Consider the following 22,166-nt stretch of genomic DNA (forward strand, 5'->3'; position numbering starts at 1 on the left):
GGGATTGTTGTCGTGTCTGATGTACGAAGTAGTACTCTGGTAAAAAAAGACTAAAATTAAGAGAAAACTTAGAAATTAGTGGACTAAAACCGTGAATTGGTCGATAATATAGTTTACCTCTTGTTTTAAATCACGTGTAGTTGCTTAAAAGGAATTTAAAAAAAGGGGGAAATAACCTTTAAATAAAATTTAATGGCATTACATATAATGGCTAATATTGAATAAGGCTAACTATTTCCATGATCGCAAAGTTCTTTGATTTTAAACATGAAATTTAACTAAACAGTACTATTAATTGATGTACATCTTTGTTTAGCTCATTGATTCATGTATTCGATTTCAGACATGTACGAAAGATACTATATTAATTGCTTTCCATGTACTTTACCTAAAAGAGTAACATACTATATACTTAGAGATGTTATAAATTATGTTGGATTCAATTTCCTATATGAATTAATTTAATTAATTAACTAACTATAATTATTATACATTTGATAATGTTCGTCCCAATCATTATGTTTTCTTTAAACTAATTAAATTAATGACTTTCAATCATTTAATTGTTTTATTTATGAGTCCTTTCATTTGTCGTGAACTCCAGACATTAGAATAAAGAGAATTTTATTAATTGGGCAACTTTTAGAATGTTGAGAATTGAAAGCTGTATAATATATTTTAAAAAAGTCATATTTTTTTTTAATTTAAATAACAAATTAAATATAAAAATTCATTATCTGTACAACTGATTCAGATTACTTTTGATATTCTTTAATAAAATTTTATTAACTAAGTTCAATCATTAAAAAATTATTATGAATATAAAAAAAATACTCATGTAGAATAATTAAATGATACCTACAAGCCATTTGTGTACGTACCTGATCATAGTGTATAAAAATACATTGGAGTAGGTTGGATCAGAACCAAAATTATACTTTTAAATTAGTGATTAATAAAAGAATCACAGCATAAAAATAAATTAAGTTGTCTATATATTCTTTGGGAATTTAAAACTAAAAAATTGTCTGATGCAATAATTATAAGCTAGGTTGAGCAATCGAAATGTGGTACTTGAGTTGTCTTACGGTTTAAAAGATTTGAGTTGTACCGTTACCACAAATGCTTAATCCTACAAATTATCTATCATTCTACATAATTTCGGTTTTTATTTTTTCAGAACTTGAACCGATCGAACCGTAAGTCCTTTGTTCTTGTTTTGACTTTTGGAAGATACATGGATCTGATTATTGGTCTACATATAAATATCTTGGCATACTTTGACGTGGAGTTATAATTAGTATATATTAAATTTCAAAATCTTTACCCATAGTTAGGTCATGAGGCGTGCCTAATTAATTACTCAGGTTGAGATTAATAATAATAATAATTACACATTTTCTAATATTTTGAACTTTATTATTATATTTTTACTCATCATATTCCCTGGAGGAAAAAAAATCTATATGCTTTGATAATTATATTTAGGTAGTGTTTACGAGAGGTTATTTTAAGTGTTTCCAAGCTCCGAGCTAGTTAAATATTTGGAAATTATACGTATAAGTTGATAAACACTTAAAATAAGTCATTGCATACAAGAACTACCTTAAAGCCGGGACGACAAATTAAAGTATGAGAACTGTACATAAACCCTAATAAGTATCTCTCCCAACCCATGAATTAGAAAAGAAACCGGTGACATTACTCATGACCTTTAACACTTAGCAACGGATATATAATATTATAAATACTATATTAAAATTTCTCATGCATGGGTACAGTGTATGTATAATGGAGAAATAGCGTTTTGGCCTACTAAATATTCAAAGTTATGTTTTGATACGTCATATTTTAATTTCAAGCTATTTTGATCTGATTGCTGACGTGACATCATACATGCACGTCAACATTTTTCGATGTCCTTTCAGAACTCCGTCGAAATAAGACTAAAAGCAATAAAAAAAAAATTTAATCAAAATCATCACACCAAAACCAATATTTGAATACTTAACTGATAAAAAAAATATTTTTACATTTATTATAAATAAAAATGCAAATTCGTTTAAAATAAGAGATTGTGAGGTCATATAGAACTGGGGTGTGCGGAAAGTTCGTGACAAAGCTAAGGGATTCGAAATCAATCCTCTCCATCACGTGTTGACCTCTACTTTGGTCGGCTGTTGTTCGATTTATCCCCTTAAATTATTCCCCATTACAGATGCAATTTGTATTAATTAATTGATTAATCCCTTCAAAAGAAAGAGATAAAGAAAATGGAGTGCAACAAATTTCAACCCACTTCCATTCACATGCATCTTCCAAGAAAGCTAGCTAGCTAGCTGAACGTGGGATGGTGTATTTATCTTTATAAACAAAACTATTAATAAATTAATTATATATCAACCCTTTCACTGTTGGATGATCATCGATCGTAAAGATCGGTTCATCATGTAACATAATTAAGCCTCCCGATCGAGCTCGATATATATATTTCAAATCACAGAAATATTATTGGGTGCAATTGAAATCCATTATATATATTAATTATATATATGGATCGATATAGTATATATAGATTTGGAATCTCTCGATTAAATTTATTTGGAGTCGTAACTTCAATCCAAGCAAGCAACACCGTCGAGCTATAATTCCACACTGTCATGAGACCCTAATTAGTGCACATCACATTATAGTAATTAATTAATAGTGTGTGGTCCAATATCTCCCACTATATATTGATTAGCTTAGCTACTGAACACGATTATTTTAATGGGGGAATCTGGTAAAATAATCCTTTAAATTAATTGGTAAATATGGTTTGTAAAGATAAGATTTTTTTTTTTTACAACTAAGTTTTCCGTACAAGGTCCTTAGATGAATTTAATTTCCTAGCATCGTTACTTTTGCTAGGGAGGAGGATTAAGACTCTACACAAATTTTATTTTTTTAAAAAAAATGATTTCCCGAGTCCTCTTAAAAATTATACGAACTGTTGTCCCGTGTATATATAGTACCAATGTACCATACGATCTTTACAAATATAAAGGTCGTGGATCAAATATTTTGCCTAAAGTTGTGCTTGGATCGATTGATTTTAGACCATAGATTTTTCATATTTATAATCGAATCATCTTTCGTTTCGAGTAAAATTAATGATAGTAGTAACTATATTTATTTATAATCAGTGTGTACGCGAGAAATTAATAATTAAATTTTTTTATTTTTTAAAAAAATTCAAATTCAAGGGGGTGGGTGGGTTTTTGTATAATTTATTTATTAGAGAGAATCTAGTTTGGAAAAAATATAAATATAAATTGACTAATCATCTATGTACTCAATCATTAATTTATGTATAGATGTTTTCATTCTAATTAAGTAATTATTTTCAATACTTTTTAATCATTATCATAATTAATATCAATCATAAAATTTGAAAAATCCAAAAATACGATATATTTTAGCTATAAAGATATATTAGAAATTACTGAAATAATCCCTTCACCTTATGGTGCAATGGTAGGGGAGTTCGATTTTAGTAATAATGAAAAAATCTTCCACCCCATGTAGTAAAAAAAATTAACTTTATGGAATATATTCATTTATGTAATTAAAAATAATTAATGTAAGGAATTAATATGTACAAAATTGAATAATTATTTTTTAATAAATAATTATTATGCATAACTTGTTAGGGTTTGTATATTTTGCGTCGAGTGCCCCACTGACAGCCAATAAAAGTTGTCGGAAGGAGTTTCGGTTGCTATTCTATTTCTGATTCTCGATTATCTTCATTACCTCATTGATGAATATGGAGTTAGCATAAATGATATATAATTAATATATAATCGATATAATATTGCATATGTAATTGAAGATTTTATTTTTGTAGATAATGTAAGATATCATTCACAAAATAATGAGGAATAATATGGTTCTACGTATGTTTTAGGAAAAATGATTTTTTGGTCCACTAACTTGTTCATTTTGATCGATTAAGTTTCTAAAGTTTGGTTTTTGTTCAATAACATTTAATTTTCGACTATTTTGGCACAACGGCTGACATGGCATGTTGATAAGTCAGAGTTTTTCCAAAACTGCGTTATCATTTTCCGATGTCACATCAACGATTGGATAAAAATAGCTGAAAATTAAAAGTTATTGTATAACTTTGAATTATGGTTTATTGCGCCAATAATTCTCCAGTTACAAACGGGGCCTTTCCAAGTAGCAAAACTATTCTATTTGTTGGGTCTGGTGAAAGTGGACCTGATAGTTCATAGCCACAAGTAGTCTGTCTAAAGCAACTGGACAACGACGAAAATATTAGGCCCGTTTCTTCAAAAAAAAAAAAAAAGGGAACAAAGAAAATTCATATTGGAATATTAATTTTCCCGAATATTTTTGTCTAGACTAGACTAGAAATTAAGCTGGCTGGAGACGGAGTCAGGCGGATCATCTTTCCTACACTCCCTAATCCTGCATTTCCCGAACCCTAATCTTCCAAGAACCCTATGCAACTCCCTAGCAGAAATCAAGCCATTATTGTCATCATCATAAACCCTGAAAACCTCCACAAAGCTATCTCCACGCAAAACCCATGTCCAGAATCTCCATTTTCACGACTATTTTGCATCACTCTCATGAATTCATCACAAGAAGCCATGCATCTCCATCGCAGTCCATTTCTCTAACTATCCTTTCTGCTAATTCTGTTGCAGCCATGGAGTTCTAGTCCCCCAAGCTCAATACGTACAACCTGTTTGAGCTCTAAAGGTGATATCTTTCCATCTCCATTCGTGTCCATGAATTTGAAAACTTGTTGCAGTTGGGACGACATCTCCGTGGCTGCAAAAGATGACGTTAATTAAAGAAGTTAAATTAAATCAGAAGACACAAGTTTCTTGGTTTTCTTCTCTTCCAGGTTCCGAAATCACCGCAGAAATTGAGGTTCAGTAGAAGTTTCCTTGATCGGTTGAGTGGTGAATTTAAGCATCTTTTCAGGTAATGTAGCATGATGGTTGGAGTAACTGGTGGGAGAAGGAATAGTTGCAAGAATTTGTTAAAAATGGGAAACTTGAGATAATTTTAGGATAGAATTACGAACATCTGTTTGGATGTTAGTCTAATTTTTGTTGAATACACTTCATCTCTAATTTAATTTTTGTAGTAAATATTGACAATAATACATTTTTATGAATTTGATGATCGCAATTCCTAAAATAAGTTACTTAAAACATTAAATGTAGAAAAATATGCAAAAATTAACAAAAACAAATTACAAATATAACTCATTAAATTAATCCTTACTTTTGTTTTTGTTTTTGTTTTTTTAACCAATTCGTTACTTTATTTTTCTTATTTTTAATTTTTCGAACCAAGCGATATTTCAATCTTATATTTTAATATTTTATTCCATATATTCTTCTATTTTTATAATAACTTTAAAGAATTTATTTATATTTTAAACAAAATTTTATTTATCAAAATAGTTAATATATTTCTGTGCAAATAATTTTCACAACAAAAAAAATGTTAAAAACTTAATTTTGAAATTTAGTTTATGATCAAATGAATATTGTTCGTAATATATCTTTAAGTTATCAAAATTATACAGTATCATTAGAAATTTTGTAAAAATTATAATATAATATAACAAAAATTTATTTTTAATTTCAAATTTTAATCAAAGTTGTATTTTATTCCAAACATTATTAAATATTGATAGATCAAAATTTTGTACACCCCAATCTTATTAAGTATTTTATGAAAATAATTAACTGATAATTTGCAAACCCCTACTAAAGCCTGGGATAAAATATGAAAATATTATTCTTTAATATGAGAACTAAAAATATAATATTTACAATTTGAGTAGGTCTTTTGTGAGACGGTCTCACGAAGCTTTATCTGTGAGACGAGTTAACCCTACCGATATTCACAATAAAAAGTAATACTCTTAGCATAAAAAGTAATATTTTTTCATGGATGACCCAAATAAGAGATCCGTCTCACAAAATACGATCCGTGAGACCGTCTCACACAAGTTTTTGCCTTACAATTTTATGTATGCATGATAGAAATTATGATAAATAATTGAAAATTTCAAATTCTTAACGTGCAACATATATGAATCATGTTAATGATGATATTTTTCATTTTCAAGGGTAATAGAGAATTAAAAACAAAATAGAGGTAATTGGACAATTATGCTTTTGAATTTATCATGTAAAATATAAATCTGAAAGTAACATAAAATATACACCCACAATTTTCCAACATATATATATTGCATTTGAGATTTTGGAGATAAATCAATTCCATCAACAGTAAATACTTGAAATAGAATAATCAAGAAAAGTGTATCATTTGAAATTTATGTTATAAAAATTAAAGATGAAATGCAATTAACAAAAAGTAGAATATTAATATCACTCCTTATTTATCTTTTATACCATTTAATTATCTCAAAAAAAAATCCAATAAAACAAATAAATAAATAAAATATAAATTGGTAAAATTCATTAATTATATATCTACAAGCATGGTACAAGTACTTCGCCACTTCGCCATATGTTCCTCCGTTGCTTGTCAATGATGCATCAGCTTCATGAATCATCAACGTATGATATGGCTCAATTAACGTACAACACTGAACTCCTCATTCAAAATAAGAACCTACAGCTTAACTATTAAAAGGTCATCTACAGTAAAAAGCACTGGGATGTAGAAAACCAATACCCAACTTTTCATACAATGTAAATCCTATATTTTCCAAAACAATCATAATAAAGTAAAAGAAAAAATTACAAGAAAAAAAAAATCTCTGATAAAAGTATCGTACATCTCCAAGAAAACTTGTACCTGTCTTCTAAGGCTCAACACGACCGAAGTAGAACTGGCCCAACCGATGAATTAAGCATTTCGCTAAGGGCTGACTGTACCTCATTTGAACCATGCTCGCAACTAATCAAGCTCGAAAGCAAGGGGAAGAAGCAAGACAAGTTCTTCTCGAAAGAAGAATCTCCTAAGGTACATATAGCCTGTAGAGTAGCGACAATTAGAGGTGCTCGTGCAGCCAATTCTCTCCGTCTTCCAGAACCTAGAGGTATCATCCAGTGGGTGTGTTGGTTGAGAGCCGAATCGGGAATCTGTACCGAGCATGCAACATCAATGTAGAACTTCAAGACCTCCTGACAGAGGTTGACAAGGTATGATTCCACCTCCAACTCTTCATAACTAGGAGGATGGTCGAGTACAAGATTCTGCAAAAATGTGAGACATATTTGATAAGATTCATTCTCCAGGCGAAGCAGGGGCGGATCCTGCATTTGTGTCAGGGATCCAAGTTCTAGTAGCTTTGAACGAAGAACTTCATCACTATTTATCTTGTGAGCATGAACTGCCACAGCGTGGACTGCATCAAAGAGTACAACGGTGTTTTTAACCGATAGTTGAGATCTATACAAGTTGTAAATCTCCATGAACGCCTGCCATGATAAACGGAAAAGCTATAATCAGAAATTATAAAATATATTAATCATTATGTACGACTTCAAATAAACAATGCTTTATCAAGAGGCTAGTTTAACAGATGGCCATAATTTTGGTGGGAAAAAAGTATAATTAATTGTAATGTTATCCACCTGTATTAATAAAAGTTGAATGGCAGCCCTACATCTGACATTTGATATAGCAGCTTGCAAGCGATATCTCAAGTTATCTGAATCATTGTTGGAGGTAATTGTCCCAGAATATTCATCATGGCTGTTTCTATGCAAATCTTCTTTATTGCCCCATATTTTACCTTCTTCATCAAGTGCAAAAGAAAAATCGGGAAGTGTTTCCTCAGCAGCTTCTTTGAGAGATGAAACCACCTCAAACCAATTGTCTTCAGAAAACAGTTCACCAGCATTGCTCATCAAGCGAACAAAAGCAGCAATACCAATACCAGCAAGGCTTTGATGAGGCCGTTTGATAAAGCTAACCAATAACATAAGCACTTTTTTTAGAAGGGGGTTGACTGTGTCATAGAAATTAACAAAAAGATCCACAACCAGTTGTAGAGCCAATGTGCACGTCTCATAAAGCCATGCATCTTGATCAAGTTCCTCCATGTCACCATTGGGCAGGTGCCCTAAAGCGTTTTCACCAGATGGATCAATTGCACGTCGAGCATCATCGAAGATTCTAAATAGGACAGATTCAAAAACCTTTTCCCACAAGGGTAGAGAAAAATGTTGACCATAATTGCGTAAAGTGTCAAAAAGTACTTGCAAGGCACTCTTCCTGATTTCAGGCCTTGGATCAAAGCTCAGTTCAGATAAACCTGGTGAGACAGTGAGAAGAAGAATGAGCAGATTATTTTAACTAAACTTTCATTTCATTTTGAATAACCAGAAGAAGAGAAACTGTTGGAACAGACGATGGTTGAGGTCTTGATCATTTATTACATAATCAACAACAAAACCAATAGTTTGTCTACCTGCCAACAAAGGAAACCAAAAATAGAGATGATCCACTTTCTCTATGGATTCTCCATGTTCAAATTTTTTATCTTTTACTTTCTGAGGTGAAGATGGAGAGAACTTTCCAGAAGTTCCCTTGCCGATGTCTCCTTCAGCAAGTTTTGCAGCGCAGAAACGGAGGAAACCAATAGCATTAAGACTAATGTCTTTGTTGAATCTACTATTGGTGAATGCAATGAGGCAATTTACACAATCCGTAAAAGTGGTGGTCTCAGTTTCAGTTATATAAGGAAAATAGTCTCGCACTATTTTCTCAATTATTTCAAAGGCTAGAAGGACAATGTTCTTATGGTCATCATAAGCGGCAGTTGTGAAGACCTGCAAAAGTGAAGATTATTAGAAGAAGCTAAATTGAGCCAGGAAAAAACATTCAAATCCGAGTGCATTAACAAAAAAAATTAGCAATTAAAGAATTTAATTACCATGAACATACTCTTCCATCCTGACTTGACATTATTCACACGAGACAACACCATTTGAGAAACACATCTGATAATCAATTCTCTGATTTCAACAGAACTACTTTTGCGCATCACAATTACAAAAGGCTTCATAAACTCATTTTGGTAGTTATAATTAGCCAACTCTTCTCTCTCCAAGAATTTCATTGATAACTGGCGTAACGAGTCCATTGCAAAAATTGCAATTGAAAGGTTTTCCGAACAGCCAATGGTCACAAAAAACTCAGAGAGTACAAGCCAAATTTTTGACCAAACAAGCCTAATGCGGTTCATGTTATAATGCCTGTTCAAAGACAAACAAATTTCCAATGACTTACATTGCCAACAAGACAAAAACGGGGAAAAAATATGAAGTTTATCATATAATTATGTCAGAAAAAATTTCAGAATGATAAAAGGAAAAAAAAAAGGTAACAGTAACATACGCAATTTCAACGATCTTTGTAAGGCTGAAAACCCGCGGATCAGATGTAGATCGCAATTCATCCATAGACACTTTGCACAGAGCCTTGACAAAGTCAACTATTGCCTCACTGTTTAGTTTCTGGCTCCGTGTAAATATGCGGTTTACTTCACCCACTTGTTCCAACATGTTTAAGTTAGAGACCAAGTTATTCATCTGTTCCGAAGTAATTCCAGCAGCAGCATTACCACCAACACCAGCACTATCATACGAACCCCTTCTCACAGATGAAGCTGCATTCTGAATCTTCCCAGGACCCTTCTTTCTCAGAGCAGGAAGAATATTAGATTTGGTTTGTTTCGATTTGTCAAAGTCATTCTGAGGAAGGGCGAAGAAAGTGGCATCTGGTGGAGCACCTTCACCCAGGAGATGCAAATGTTCAAACCGTGAAACACATGTTAAAATATGTTCCCAGGCATCCTGTAAGTAATTACCATCTTCCTCTGCTATTGTAACTATAACCTGTCAAACAAAGTTAATTGAAAGATAAGAGTTGTTTCAAATGTCTCCACGGCATTGGTGATGTGTTTTTTAAACTCAGATTAACTGCATATACAAAAGTGAGACTGTGGAGACTGAAAACAGAAAAGTAACCTTTGGACTTAGAGCTGGCAAAATAGAGAAGTGGGAGGTGAAAATGGTCGCAGAAACAATCACAAAATACTCCCAAATAAAAATCAGAGTAGTGCACCATGAAGATAGGTAGTCAATGCAATAGAAGCAGTCATAGGAGGCAGGGCCCATTTGGAAATAGTGTAATTTTTCTTTGTGTACGAACGTATGTGCCTGATTAGGAAGGAGGGGATGGGAACATAGGTCTATCAAATGGGACAGACACCAATAGGGAATAATCAGCCAAAAGCAGACAAGGTAGTAATTTCATTGTTTATCAGACCCATTAAAGCTGGAAAAAACCTATAGGGATCCATAAATGAACATAGAAGAGAAAAAACCAAACAGGAAACGAGAATGGTTGGTGAAAGATATCGTTGGGTGCCTTGGGATGAGGAGGGAGACTTATAAAACCAGGACAATAGAGTTAGTTGTTATCTTGAGCAGGCAGTAAGCTGAACAGCATATATTACTTTAACTACTCTTTGAAAAGAACAGAGATTGGAAAAGGATTCGACAACTATAGCCTCTTGACTTCGGACATAATTAATTCCAGAAACCAATATATGATAAGCACATAAGAATAACATATTCTTACCCTGATAGCATCGATGTTTTTTTGTTTTATGTCTGCAGGTGAATGGAGGGACGTAAACTTGGCTAATGATGTCACAAAAGCATCTCTGTGAGTTTTCATGGACATCGCTGCAGTAACATAGATTGCACTGCGAAAACCTTCCAAGCATAGTTCTATCACAACCTCATCGTCTGTTTGGTCTAGAGGAACACTGAAGGCAGCCAAAGCGGGAGCCCAACATGCCTCAATCATGAATCTGAGGATCAACACATCTGTTGCAGGATAATATACTGATCTACAAGTTGCCAATGCAAGTTCAACATTAAAATAAATCTAGAGCATATACTAAAGCATGATAACAATCATTGTCCCTACAAACAAGAAAGGAAAAAACTGTACGTTAGCCCAATCATGAACGAGAAAGCAAGTGCAGCCATTCATCAAATTGTAAGGTCCCTTAACAATATCTTCTTCATATTGTTTTCAAGTATGCTTTTGTGGTAAATGTATACATGAGACCATTTACACATACTACACTTCCCAACATAATGAAAGAACATAGCAGATTAGGAGAAAAAAAGGAAAAAAAGTCTAAAACTAAAGCACAAATATGCTTTGCCAAGAAGCAGGTCAAGTCTTTAGACTGTTAAAAATATTTCATAGTTGATCTTACTCGGATTTGCGAGCTTTTTCTTTAAATTGTTCCTGCATGTGTCGCATGAGATTGTCGCCAGTTTCCATATTGTCCTCACCCCGCTTACGGATCACTATATTCAGTATACTGTCTAAGCCTAGCACTCTGTTTAGGTTCACAGATTGCTTCTGTTGGATGGACAAATTATCATCTTTCATTTTAATCTCACTCTTTGATATTCGTTCAAATAATGATCTCAAGTACTCATCTGGTAGATCTTTTCCATCATCAATCCCACGATTATTTCGAATAAAGTCCTCAGCAGACATCTGGATAAATGATAAAACATGAAGAAGATGAAGAATAGATTAAATCTCCTTCACCGTAAAATTTTTACCCGTGTTTACGCATACAAAAATACCTTGTTCTTGACCATAGGATTATGTGCATCAGTATTCAGCAGTATAACAGAGTATGCAAGCACATAAGCCGTGTCAGCACTGGTAAAGGCCTTAGGATTGCCCTTGCAGTACCTTTCAGCAAACTTTTCCATAATACGATCTATCTTCTGTGCCTCACCAGGCAGTCTGAAGCCTTGTAAGAAGACCCTGATGGCTTCATCAAACTCCATGCCTTGGAAATCAAAGGAATCCACATATGCATGCATCACTTTGAGAGATAAATCTTCTCTTTCACCCAAATAATCACCAATCAGAGTTTTATCTAAACCAGATGCATTCTTGAGAAAAGCTGCTATCTCCTCTGGCGAATTTCCCACCTTATTAGCATTTATAAGAAATTCAATACCTTTTTTGGGTTTACGGTTAAAAAGAGAGATGCCTTCCTGTCATACATGTCAGATTAGAATCCATCAGCGATCACCGTAGTGTCAGAAGATAGAACTATCCACCAAATTAATCAAATAAGAATAATGTAAAGTGCACCTGAAGTTCAAGTTTATACGCACGACGCTGCTCTATTGTTGAAACATCAGAAACTTCATTGGAGGCTTCAGAATGACTATCTGGCGCTTCATTTGGCTCATCTATACTACCATTCGCCAACGAGATGCCAGGATCAGAACTGTTGTCGGCAGTTTCGAATTTCCTCGAAGAACGAGAATCTGGAATGCGCAGTTGTTTGTTCATCCAGTCACCCATGCATTTCAAAACAGCGATCAAGCATTTCATAGCTTCTAGTTTCATAGTAACATCTTGAGGAGGCTGAAGGGTAGTTGCAACACCAGGTGGAACGCCCTGAGCAGTTTTAAGAAGTCCATTGACCATTCTGGCATATGACAACAAAATGGAGAAAGATATAGAGAGTTTAGGTTCTATAGATAACTGCCCAGACACTTATACCTAACAGTAAATAAGTACAATAACAAACTCAAAAGCATTAATGCAAAGACATTCATGAGAAATAACGTACAGTTAACAAAAAACAAACCTCTCGAATATATTTGAAGCATTAACATCACAATCATAGTTAAGGAATATGTCTATCAAGATCTGTGAATCAGCACACAACTTCTCTAGAAACCGAAGCACGGTCATTTTTTGCTGAAAATTCGGTTGCGCGACATTTTCCAATACTCTAAGGACGATCATGGGGAAAAAGACTCCAATTTCTGCCTTCAGACCGGCTCTAAATCGAGAGACCAGACTTACAAATATTGAGCAAGAGAGCTGGAAAACGATCATAAGGGTTGAAGCACTGTTCTTCAACAGCGACAGACACAAGTACTGCTTTATAGCATCTAAAAATCTGTTCGATAAGGAAAAACAGAGTAGCATGATTAATAATGCAAGTATGTTACTAAAGAAAAGCAGCCAATTAAATCAGGAAACAAATCTAAGCCATGCAAAAGAAGAGTGATCTAATATCAGTAGATGAAGCAATCAAAGAGTACTACCAAATTTATGATAGTATCGATTGAATTGCACAAAATATAGAACAAACAAACCATTGGAAACGAAATGATTTGCACAGAAATCAGAACAGAATAATATTAATCAAATTAAATTACTCTAAACGTTGTAGCTCTCGAACAAGCCTTTTAGATTCATTCCAATGGTTCAGCCAAGCTTAGTCAGAAACATTACAGCAACTGGAAAATTTTTGATAGAAACTAATTTAATGTACAAACATGCGTATTTAATATTTATAATGAGCACAATGATACTATACTGTATCCTCTCCTCATGCATGAATGGTTCAAGCAATCAAGCCAGTGACTAGCTAATTGCAAAGAACAATGGATGAAGTGCAATTCTACTGTATCCAGTTCACTTGGGTAGTTTAGATGATAAAAGTACAGATTTAGATTAAAAAAGAACAAACTTTACGAAATTTGCCACATAGAGGAGAAAAAATTGCAAGCGAAATCAACTGGCATTCTACTGTTCTTCTGTTTACAATATTTATGCAGTTGTTAACAAAAAAAAAGGTATAATTGATGCTGAGAACTTCAGTTGAATTAAAGGTATCTATGTCTCCACATCAAGAGAAATGTTAATCATAAGTTCTGAGCAGGTATAAAACATCCATCCCATAGTTGTCAAGAGCTCAAAGTGCACCGAGGCCATGGAGCTTGAGGCTCAAGGCTAGGCGCGCGTCTTACCGAAGCAAAGCGCACATTTTTAAATTTTTGAAAAAAATATATTTATCTTAGAATAAATATATTCAAATATGAAATAATTAGGTCACAATGTCATACAAAACAAAAAATAATTAATAAGTTAATAACAATTAATAGCATGATTAAAATTCTTCAATCATCCAAATTAAGCTCGTATTCTTCCATCAAATCATCATAGACCTCACTTTTGTTCTTCTTGGACTTCATCATTTTCCAGATCAACATTTATTTCTTTTTCCTCTCCATCCAAAAGATGTGAAATCGGTCTTTTTCTAGTTGTTTTGGACGTAGATGTGCTGACCTCGTTCTTCTATTCAGAGCTCTCTTCTTCTGATTCCAGTGTTGAGGAATTGGGTTGCTAAGGTTTGGATTTTGGCTATTTGTTTTAAACAAGTAATTAAAAAAAATTCACGCAAGCGCGCCTGAGTAAACTTTTAAGGCTAGTCCAGGCACGCTTTAGTGAATCGTTGCGCCTGGCGCAAGCCTTTGACAACTATGATCAATCCGCATCAAGATATCTCAACAAGTCCAATTAATTATCCATGTTTTGGCCGCATAAATGGTTATATGGACATTATATTCATGTAGTACATAAACATTTACGAATAAATTCAAAATATACATTCCAGCATTAATTTGATTTGCATTTTACAGGAGTTTGGAGTGTAAGCACGTGTTTCTAATCCAATAAGATTAGTGCACAACTATATTTGTTGCATAGAAGATAATTCTGAACAATAAGCTACATGATGAACAGTTTTATCATAGGTACTAAACAACCATAGCAATATTAACAACTGGGTAGTGCAATCACAAATTCATACGGCATACCTATTTCATGCAAGCAAGAAAAATTTGCAAAATACATTATTGCATTTTGAAAGGTTTTCCATACTATTTTTATACCTAGTTCCATGATGTACAGAGTCCTACCTCAAATTGCTTCCTAAAGTCAAAGCACCATATAATCAATATTACATCAAATTACACAAGGGATCCACTCTTAAGACATTGTATCAAGTGAAAATCAAGGGGTAAGATTCACTTAGGATTTACTCACATTCTGAGACAATAAATGCATGTGGCGTGTATGTTTATTCTGATCAGCTATAAATCATTGTAATATAATTATCAATCTTGCAAACATGACACTCTTTCTCAGTTAAGGCATCTCCAGGAACTATCAGCACCCCTAATAACAAAGGGGCCAAAATTACCACCAGTCTACACATCTATTGCATTATTTGCATGCCACAATCTATAAATTCATCATTCAGGCATATATATAACCAATTGAACGTACCATACAAGATACAGGTTTCAGAATTCATCCATTGACTAGCAAAAGTTACTGAATTGCTCCCATAAAAACAAATTAAAATAATGCCGCACTTCCAATACCTTTCACTGGTCCTAAAAATTGCACCAGCATTTTCCAATAAAATCTTGAGCAACTCCAAAGCCACAATCTTCCCCTTCATTGCTTGAGGATCAGCCACGGCATCTTTAGGAGGAGTCTTCATCGAGAGCTTACATAAAGCCCGGAAAACCAAAAATGCATCCCGCCTCAGCTTGTTACCAATCTGAACCTCCAAATCATCATCCCTTTCCCCTTCACCATCCGCCAACTCTCCTTTCCTTCCCTCTAAGGCTGTCTTATACATGCTGATCTCCCAATACTTTGCGTCCAGCATATCCTTATCCGTTGAGTCCAACAAATCAGCCGGATTTGTGCCCTCAACAGTCGATGTCTTAGTTTCAAATGCCCCATCGTGTGCCCCAACCGCTGATCCCATGCCTGCACTAGGTGTACTAGGACTAAATACCCCATCAATATCCTGCATTATCTTAGTAATAAAACCCTGAACAAACACTGTCATAGAACCATCCACGTCTGCCTTCTCAATTGGTTCCATGAGCTCTGCTACTACAATTGGCTGCAATGGCACGGTACATGAATCTGCCTCCATTCTCCGAAATACAATAACCAGCATTTGAACCAGTGATGCCTTCGCAGTAGTTTGATTCACCACATTCTTGCTACTCAAGTAAATATCATAACACGTCCTCACCACCTGCAGCAAGCAATCTCCGTGAATCCTTAGGGAGAGCGAAGTCACAGCAGACAGAAGCGCCTTGATCACCAGTAATTCCGCATTTTCATCCCCCAAATCGTGGCATTTGCACACAGAGTCGATCAATTTGGACAGTAATTTGGCGTCGGGGCCACCACTTGGGTCCGCCTCGCCACGTAAATACCCATGTGCGATCAACTTCTGAACTGCATCGAGAGCTGGTTCGGAAACTTTAAGGTAACTAGATGAGAGCGCATTGATTATGGGGCTGAGAATGAGATCGGAATCGGGTAGGGATAGTTCTAGGAGGACGCCAGGATGAGATGGCGAGTCGGCATCCGATGAGGCGGAGGGAGAGGTAGGTGGTGTGGGAGGGTTGGGATTTGGTGAGGTGAGGCGTTCGATAACCGATTTACACTCGGCTGCGAGCTTGGAATGCTTCCGCCAAGAAGCGTTCTTGATGATCTTGTCGAGTGCGGGGAAGAGGACTTGGTTTAAGCGGGAATCGGCTTCCGAAGAAGCCATTCCCGAAGTCTGGAGATGGTGGTGGCGGGGTTGGATCTGGGACTGGGAATGTAAGGTGGAAGTAAGGTCGCTTGAGTCCTTCGATTAAGGTGGCGGCTTTTGGTGGCTATGGAGGAGCGATGATTACTGCGCGGCGGCGGCGGTGAATCTAGGCTAGATAAACGGGAGGAATGATCATTCGGATCAAGGTAAGAAAGGAGGAGGATGGATTTGATGCACCGGTCTAAATTTGACGAGGTTGAAATGACGGGGATGCCCTTTGGTTTGACCATGAGAAAAACTACTATTAAATCCTCCAATCTGGCACTCTACTCTACGCAGCTGGAGTCTCGCAATCACTTATTAATACCTATTTAATTTTCATTTAAAACAAAATGGTTTTATTTCAGATGAAGACCCGATATTTTTATCGAAGGGTTATTAAGGTAATTCATCGATTCCTCCTCCGTTGCCGCCGTTAATGTCCGGCCAGTCGACTTACTGGTTTTTGTGCCTTCTTCACAGCAATCATATTATTACGAAAGCTTCCAAGTTTAATTACCCATGCCTACTGATGAGGATGCGATATTTATATGCGTTGCGCGTGTGATTTAGCGTTGCTATATAATAAGATAAAATTCATAATTGACATACAATAGTTTGGATGAAATGAATCAAATGTTGCATTTATATGAAAAGATTTCAGATATATTTTTGCTTTGTAAGTTTACCATTTATATAGTGTTTTATGTTAATGAAAATGAAATTCAAGTACACCCAATAATAGAAACATTTAAAATTCATTATATTTTGTGTGACATTACGTCAATAAGTAAGATATTTATTTAATATTTCATATATTGTTTCATCGTTAATAATAAAACTATAATAGAAATCAATTGATTTTGAATGAACATAAACATTTTTCTTAGAGGTTTGATTTTTACTATTTTTGATATTCGTAGGGTTAATTCCTCGATAAATTGTGATAACATGTTTTATCTTAATCATGATTTATTAACATGTAATCATGATTAATCAGTAAACGACGAAAAATTTAATTAAAAATTTGTGTTTTGACGTATAAAAATTTCGGAACGTATTTCCCGTAAATATGACATAACAGAAAATCAAATATTCAAAATAAACAACATATGTTTTCATAAACACAACAATATAAACAAGTGTCGGACAAGTACATTCATGACATATACAAACCAAAAATATCATAGAGACGACAAGACATGATAATAACATAATACAATCCTCCAAATACATACGTGTAGTAGGATATGAAAACACTACACGATACTTAAATACAATTGATCTCACTATCAAGTAGCTCTGGTGTTTCTTGATGTTTTCTGTCGAGCACGAGGTCGAACCACACGTACGACATGTCATGTCTACATACAAAAGACATGACAACAACCTCTCGTGGGTCATAAACTCTAGTATGAGACATCAAGAAACCACGACATATGACAGAGAAATGCAATGATGTCATGAATATGTACAATATATTAAGATATCATGTGTCAAATGATCGACATCAACAATTATACACAATATGCTCCAGCTAGTCCACTGCTCAAGGGACTGTGCTTGGGATATGACAAAGCCAGAAGCCTCAAAACCAACAATTACCTAAGCTGGACCGAATCAAAGTAATCAAACATATCTATGACACAATATCATATCATATATGTAATGAATATCAACCGAAATATAACTGGATCTCATTAACAAACATGTTCGATGTCATGTGTTCAGTGATATTGATGTGTCTAGTCAAGATGAAAATAATTGATCTCTATATATCTCAATCAATTTTTTATATATATAAATGATACTTATTAATCATAATAATATAAATTTAATTTATATTTATAATTTTAATCAATAAAATAATATAGAAAAATAAAATTTGAATTTAGTAATATCATTGAACTTACCAACAATTTAGAGGAGATGTAAAATTGCCTTTTTAGTTAGATAACATAATAATTAAACTATTTACAATAGTTTATATATCAAATTGTCATTTTATCAATAATTCATGTATCAAAATACTTTTTACTCTTTATTTGACCTGCATTTATAATTTAATCATGAAGCGCTTAATAATGATTAAGGATGTTGGTAATTATCAAACAACTAGCCAAAGTTAATTCAAACCAAACCTGTTGTTTTCTACATTTACTTATATAATTAAGGATTAAGGATGTTGGTAATTACATCTCCAAAATCTTTATATGCCTCGAATTTGCTACAATTATCATGTTCGGAGTTGGCCTTCTAATACAGTCATACTTTACAATCACGTGTTTCATTGTTGAATTATTATTGAATTAATTATCGCATAATTAATATATATTTTTTTTGAGAAAAATATGTTTGTAGTATTGTGCTGTTGCAAGAGTTATTGAATAGTAATGATAATATCTCTCACTTCAACGATATTATAAAATTTGGTTAAAAAACAATAGTATAAAAAAATATGATCGGAAATAAAAAGTTTTTTTAGATCGAAAATAAAAAATTTTACGTGGGAAATTTTTTAAAAATTGCCAGTTCTATCGTTCTACCGATCTGAAAGAAAATGTATGATCCATGCATATTGATATTATATAAAAAAGTTTGTAAATTCGTGTACTTTTAAAAAATTAAACATCTATAATCATATCATTCTACATTAGCTAAAGCATTACGTCACGTGTTTATCAATTAGCGACAATTGTATTGTTCCATATGATCTACTATTCCGTTTTCACAAAAATTCTCGTGAGACAGTCGCATGGATCAATTTCGTTGGTCGAATATCTTATTTGGGTCATCCATGAAAAAATATTATTTTTTATTGTGAATATCGATAAAGTTGACTAATCTCACAGATAACAATTCGTGAGACCGTCTCACAAAAAACTTACTTTGAGTTTTTATAGGGAAAATTTTTTTTTATTTTCATTAATTAATGATATAAATCACAAAGTTTAATTAATGATATAAATCAGAAAGTTATAATAGATACGGTGTTTGACACGCAAGTCTGAGAGAGCATAGTGAGTTTCACTCGTGTCCTGTTCTTGTCAGCGCACCCAAAACGACTTCGTTTTCGGCATATATATTCGAAGAGAGAGAAAGCGCAGTTAGAGAGAGAAAATTCAAAACCTTCTCTGTTCCTGATGCTAAATTCTACAGCTAAGTTAGCCGTCGGCCCGCCGTGAATTTCGTCGATGCAAATGAATCCAAGCAAAATTGAGAAGGATCTATTCCATCACCTGGGTCCGCCGTCGCCCAACCATGAACAGTTCATGCAGCCTCACCGAACTCAATCTCAGCCCTCCATCGATGAAGACCCCTTCTCTCTCGCCGAGATGGAGCTCTTCCGAGACGATGACGACGATGACGTCAGCCACACCTCGTCCGACGTCGAAATTCCACTCCCCCTCTCTGATGGAGCCGTTCCGTCTCAAAGCCCTAGTATACCGAATTCATCCCTAATCGACAATCACGAGAGGCGAATACATCGTCCACTGCTGCTTATCAGCCCGGAGCCGCATATTTCGACTCAATTTTATACCTTTAATAAGGAATCGCATGCCCTAATGGTTCAATGCTTGATGGAAGGCCGATTAGCAACGCCGGAGGAGATCCGGACCGCCACGCCGTCGCCGGTGCTCTCGAGCTGGCGTTCTGTGTGGAAGGACCGCAACGAGGATACTGCGTATTTGACTGCGTGGAAGCGTATCCAGGATAAGCTCACAGTCCATGTATCGGAATCCGCTGCTGCAAGTACTAGTAATAACATTTATTTCCTTTGTTTCAAGAACAATTCCAATCAATTTGTTTCACATGTGGACCAGTGGCAGGACATAGTCATGTCATTTCATGGTGACGGGGATCTTAAACACCTAGGGTTGAGAGAAACGATCGAGAAAATTAAGCAGGTATGGACCGTAGGTGCCAAATTTTATGGTATTCCTGAGAGTTATATCAGGACCTGTATTGCTGCGTGTCCTGTGTGCTCGGACGAGTCTTCAGGGTGCGCTCCGAGGTCTAAAAGGCGTAGGTTTGAATATACCGAGTCTTTTGATGTGCCTGCTAAAGAAGTGCCTGTTAAGTTGCAGCAATTGGCTGCAAAGCATAAGGTGGTGCTGTGTATACGGCAGAAATATATCAGGTATAAGCCATTTATGGCTGAGGTTAAGGATTATGCATGCCACAGGGCAGGGGAACCAGCGTCCTCGAAAAAATCTAGGATGTTGAAGAGGGAGCCATATACTTCGAAGAGGTGCGGTTGCGGGTTTCGTATAAGGGCGATAGTTCCCATTTCTAATTATAATGAGAAGGACAAAACTTTTGTCTATGAGGAAGAAGGGACAGCTGTGTTTAAGCTGTTTGCGGTGCACTCAGGACATGAGCCAGGGCCATTGGATGGGAATGCAAGGATCATGCACCGAATGGTTGTTTATAAAGGAGGTTTTCTGATGGACCACGAGACTGTGTATGGGCTGGTGGATGAAGGGGAGAATGATGTTTTTGGGTTCTTAGGAAAGGATTCTGGAGATATGCAGCATACTGTTTTTCAGCAAGTTCAAGAATTAAGGAATGAGTTGGGATTGCTTGAGAGTAAGATTGGGAAAATCCCAGCACAAATGTTGGGTTCTGTGTCGTGTGAGCTCTTTGACATCGCTAATAAGTTAAGAAATATTCCCGATGAAGGATCAAAATCCGTTGGATTGTTGTCGGAGAAGCAGCATATGGATGATGTGTTGGTGGTGGAGCATGATTTACCCGATTGGGGTGATGACCATCATACGAGGATCTATGGGGATCGCAAGGACGCAGATGTTATTGAAGATGATGAGGACAGCTTCGGGAGAACTCTCGGGGAGGTTGCTTCTTGGGATCAGATGAGGGCCGACTGCCAGAGTGAGAAGGATCTGCTCGGTGAGACTTGTAAAGAAGAAAAATGGTTGAAATGTGGAGGGTTTGACGAAAAGGGAATTCTTGGCTGCAGCAATCCGAAGCTTGTAAAGCCACCGGGTCATCACGATGAGATGGATCCAGATGTTGGTCTTACCAGCTTACAGGTGGATGGCTTCTACCATGAAACTCCAAAGTGGTTTGACTCTCCTTGTGGACTGGATCCGAGAGCTGATTGTAGCGATTCTGGATTCCGACACGAGGAGATTGTGTAGAGATAATTCTTCTTGGTGAATCCATTCTGACTTAACTCTCAGTTTTTTTTTTGGCTGGCCATTTGTATTAGTTCGCTGTTGGTGGTGTGTTGTACATTTGTGTACACAGAGCTTTAAAAGGCTCTCACAATCGCAGTAACAGTCTTTTATACCGTGTGTTATTTGTAAAGTTTGAGCCATTTTGTATCTCTGCATATACTTACACGACTATGTGGAGCTTCTTGTAACTTCTGAATTTAGAAATTGGAGTTTCTGATTTGATATTATTTATATTATTTCATGGTTTGTCATCTGTTGATGCCGCTACGTTTGCATGTGTTTGTTGGTTGCCATTGTATCGTGAAATATACGTCAACGTCCCCCAGTAAGCTTCGTGTTCCGACTGGAATTAACATTCAAGACAATGTTTATTCAATGCAGCTTACCATGTCGCTATTTGGCGTTCTGCCCTTTAGATTTCACTACACAAT

The 22,166-nt window shown here is 35.1% G+C and overlaps 2 protein-coding genes across 2 annotated transcripts; one reads left to right on the top strand and one right to left on the bottom strand.

Moving 5' to 3' along the window:
• Positions 1 to 6,665: 6,665 nt before the first annotated feature.
• On the bottom strand, positions 6,666 to 16,760 carry LOC140972769 (brefeldin A-inhibited guanine nucleotide-exchange protein 2). The gene is made up of 11 exons (XM_073435181.1): positions 15,315 to 16,760; positions 12,722 to 13,039; positions 12,217 to 12,559; positions 11,694 to 12,116; positions 11,312 to 11,601; positions 10,660 to 10,933; positions 9,412 to 9,911; positions 8,948 to 9,269; positions 8,483 to 8,843; positions 7,644 to 8,326; positions 6,666 to 7,487 (listed from the first exon to the last, which is right to left on the bottom strand). Exons 1-11 carry the CDS (start codon positions 16,511 to 16,513, stop codon positions 6,876 to 6,878), a joined length of 5,325 nt encoding a protein of 1,774 aa, XP_073291282.1. The 5' UTR covers positions 16,514 to 16,760; the 3' UTR covers positions 6,666 to 6,875.
• Positions 16,761 to 19,549: 2,789 nt separating this feature from the next.
• LOC140972770 (uncharacterized) lies at positions 19,550 to 22,016 on the top strand. Its single transcript, XM_073435182.1, has one exon. The coding sequence runs from the start codon at positions 19,729 to 19,731 to the stop codon at positions 21,694 to 21,696; it is 1,968 nt and encodes a 655-aa protein (XP_073291283.1). The 5' UTR covers positions 19,550 to 19,728; the 3' UTR covers positions 21,697 to 22,016.
• The last annotated feature ends 150 nt before the right edge of the window (positions 22,017 to 22,166 follow it).

Source organism: Primulina huaijiensis, chromosome 3 (assembly GCF_012295235.1).
Source record: "Primulina huaijiensis isolate GDHJ02 chromosome 3, ASM1229523v2, whole genome shotgun sequence".
Taxonomy (NCBI): domain Eukaryota; kingdom Viridiplantae; phylum Streptophyta; class Magnoliopsida; order Lamiales; family Gesneriaceae; genus Primulina; species Primulina huaijiensis.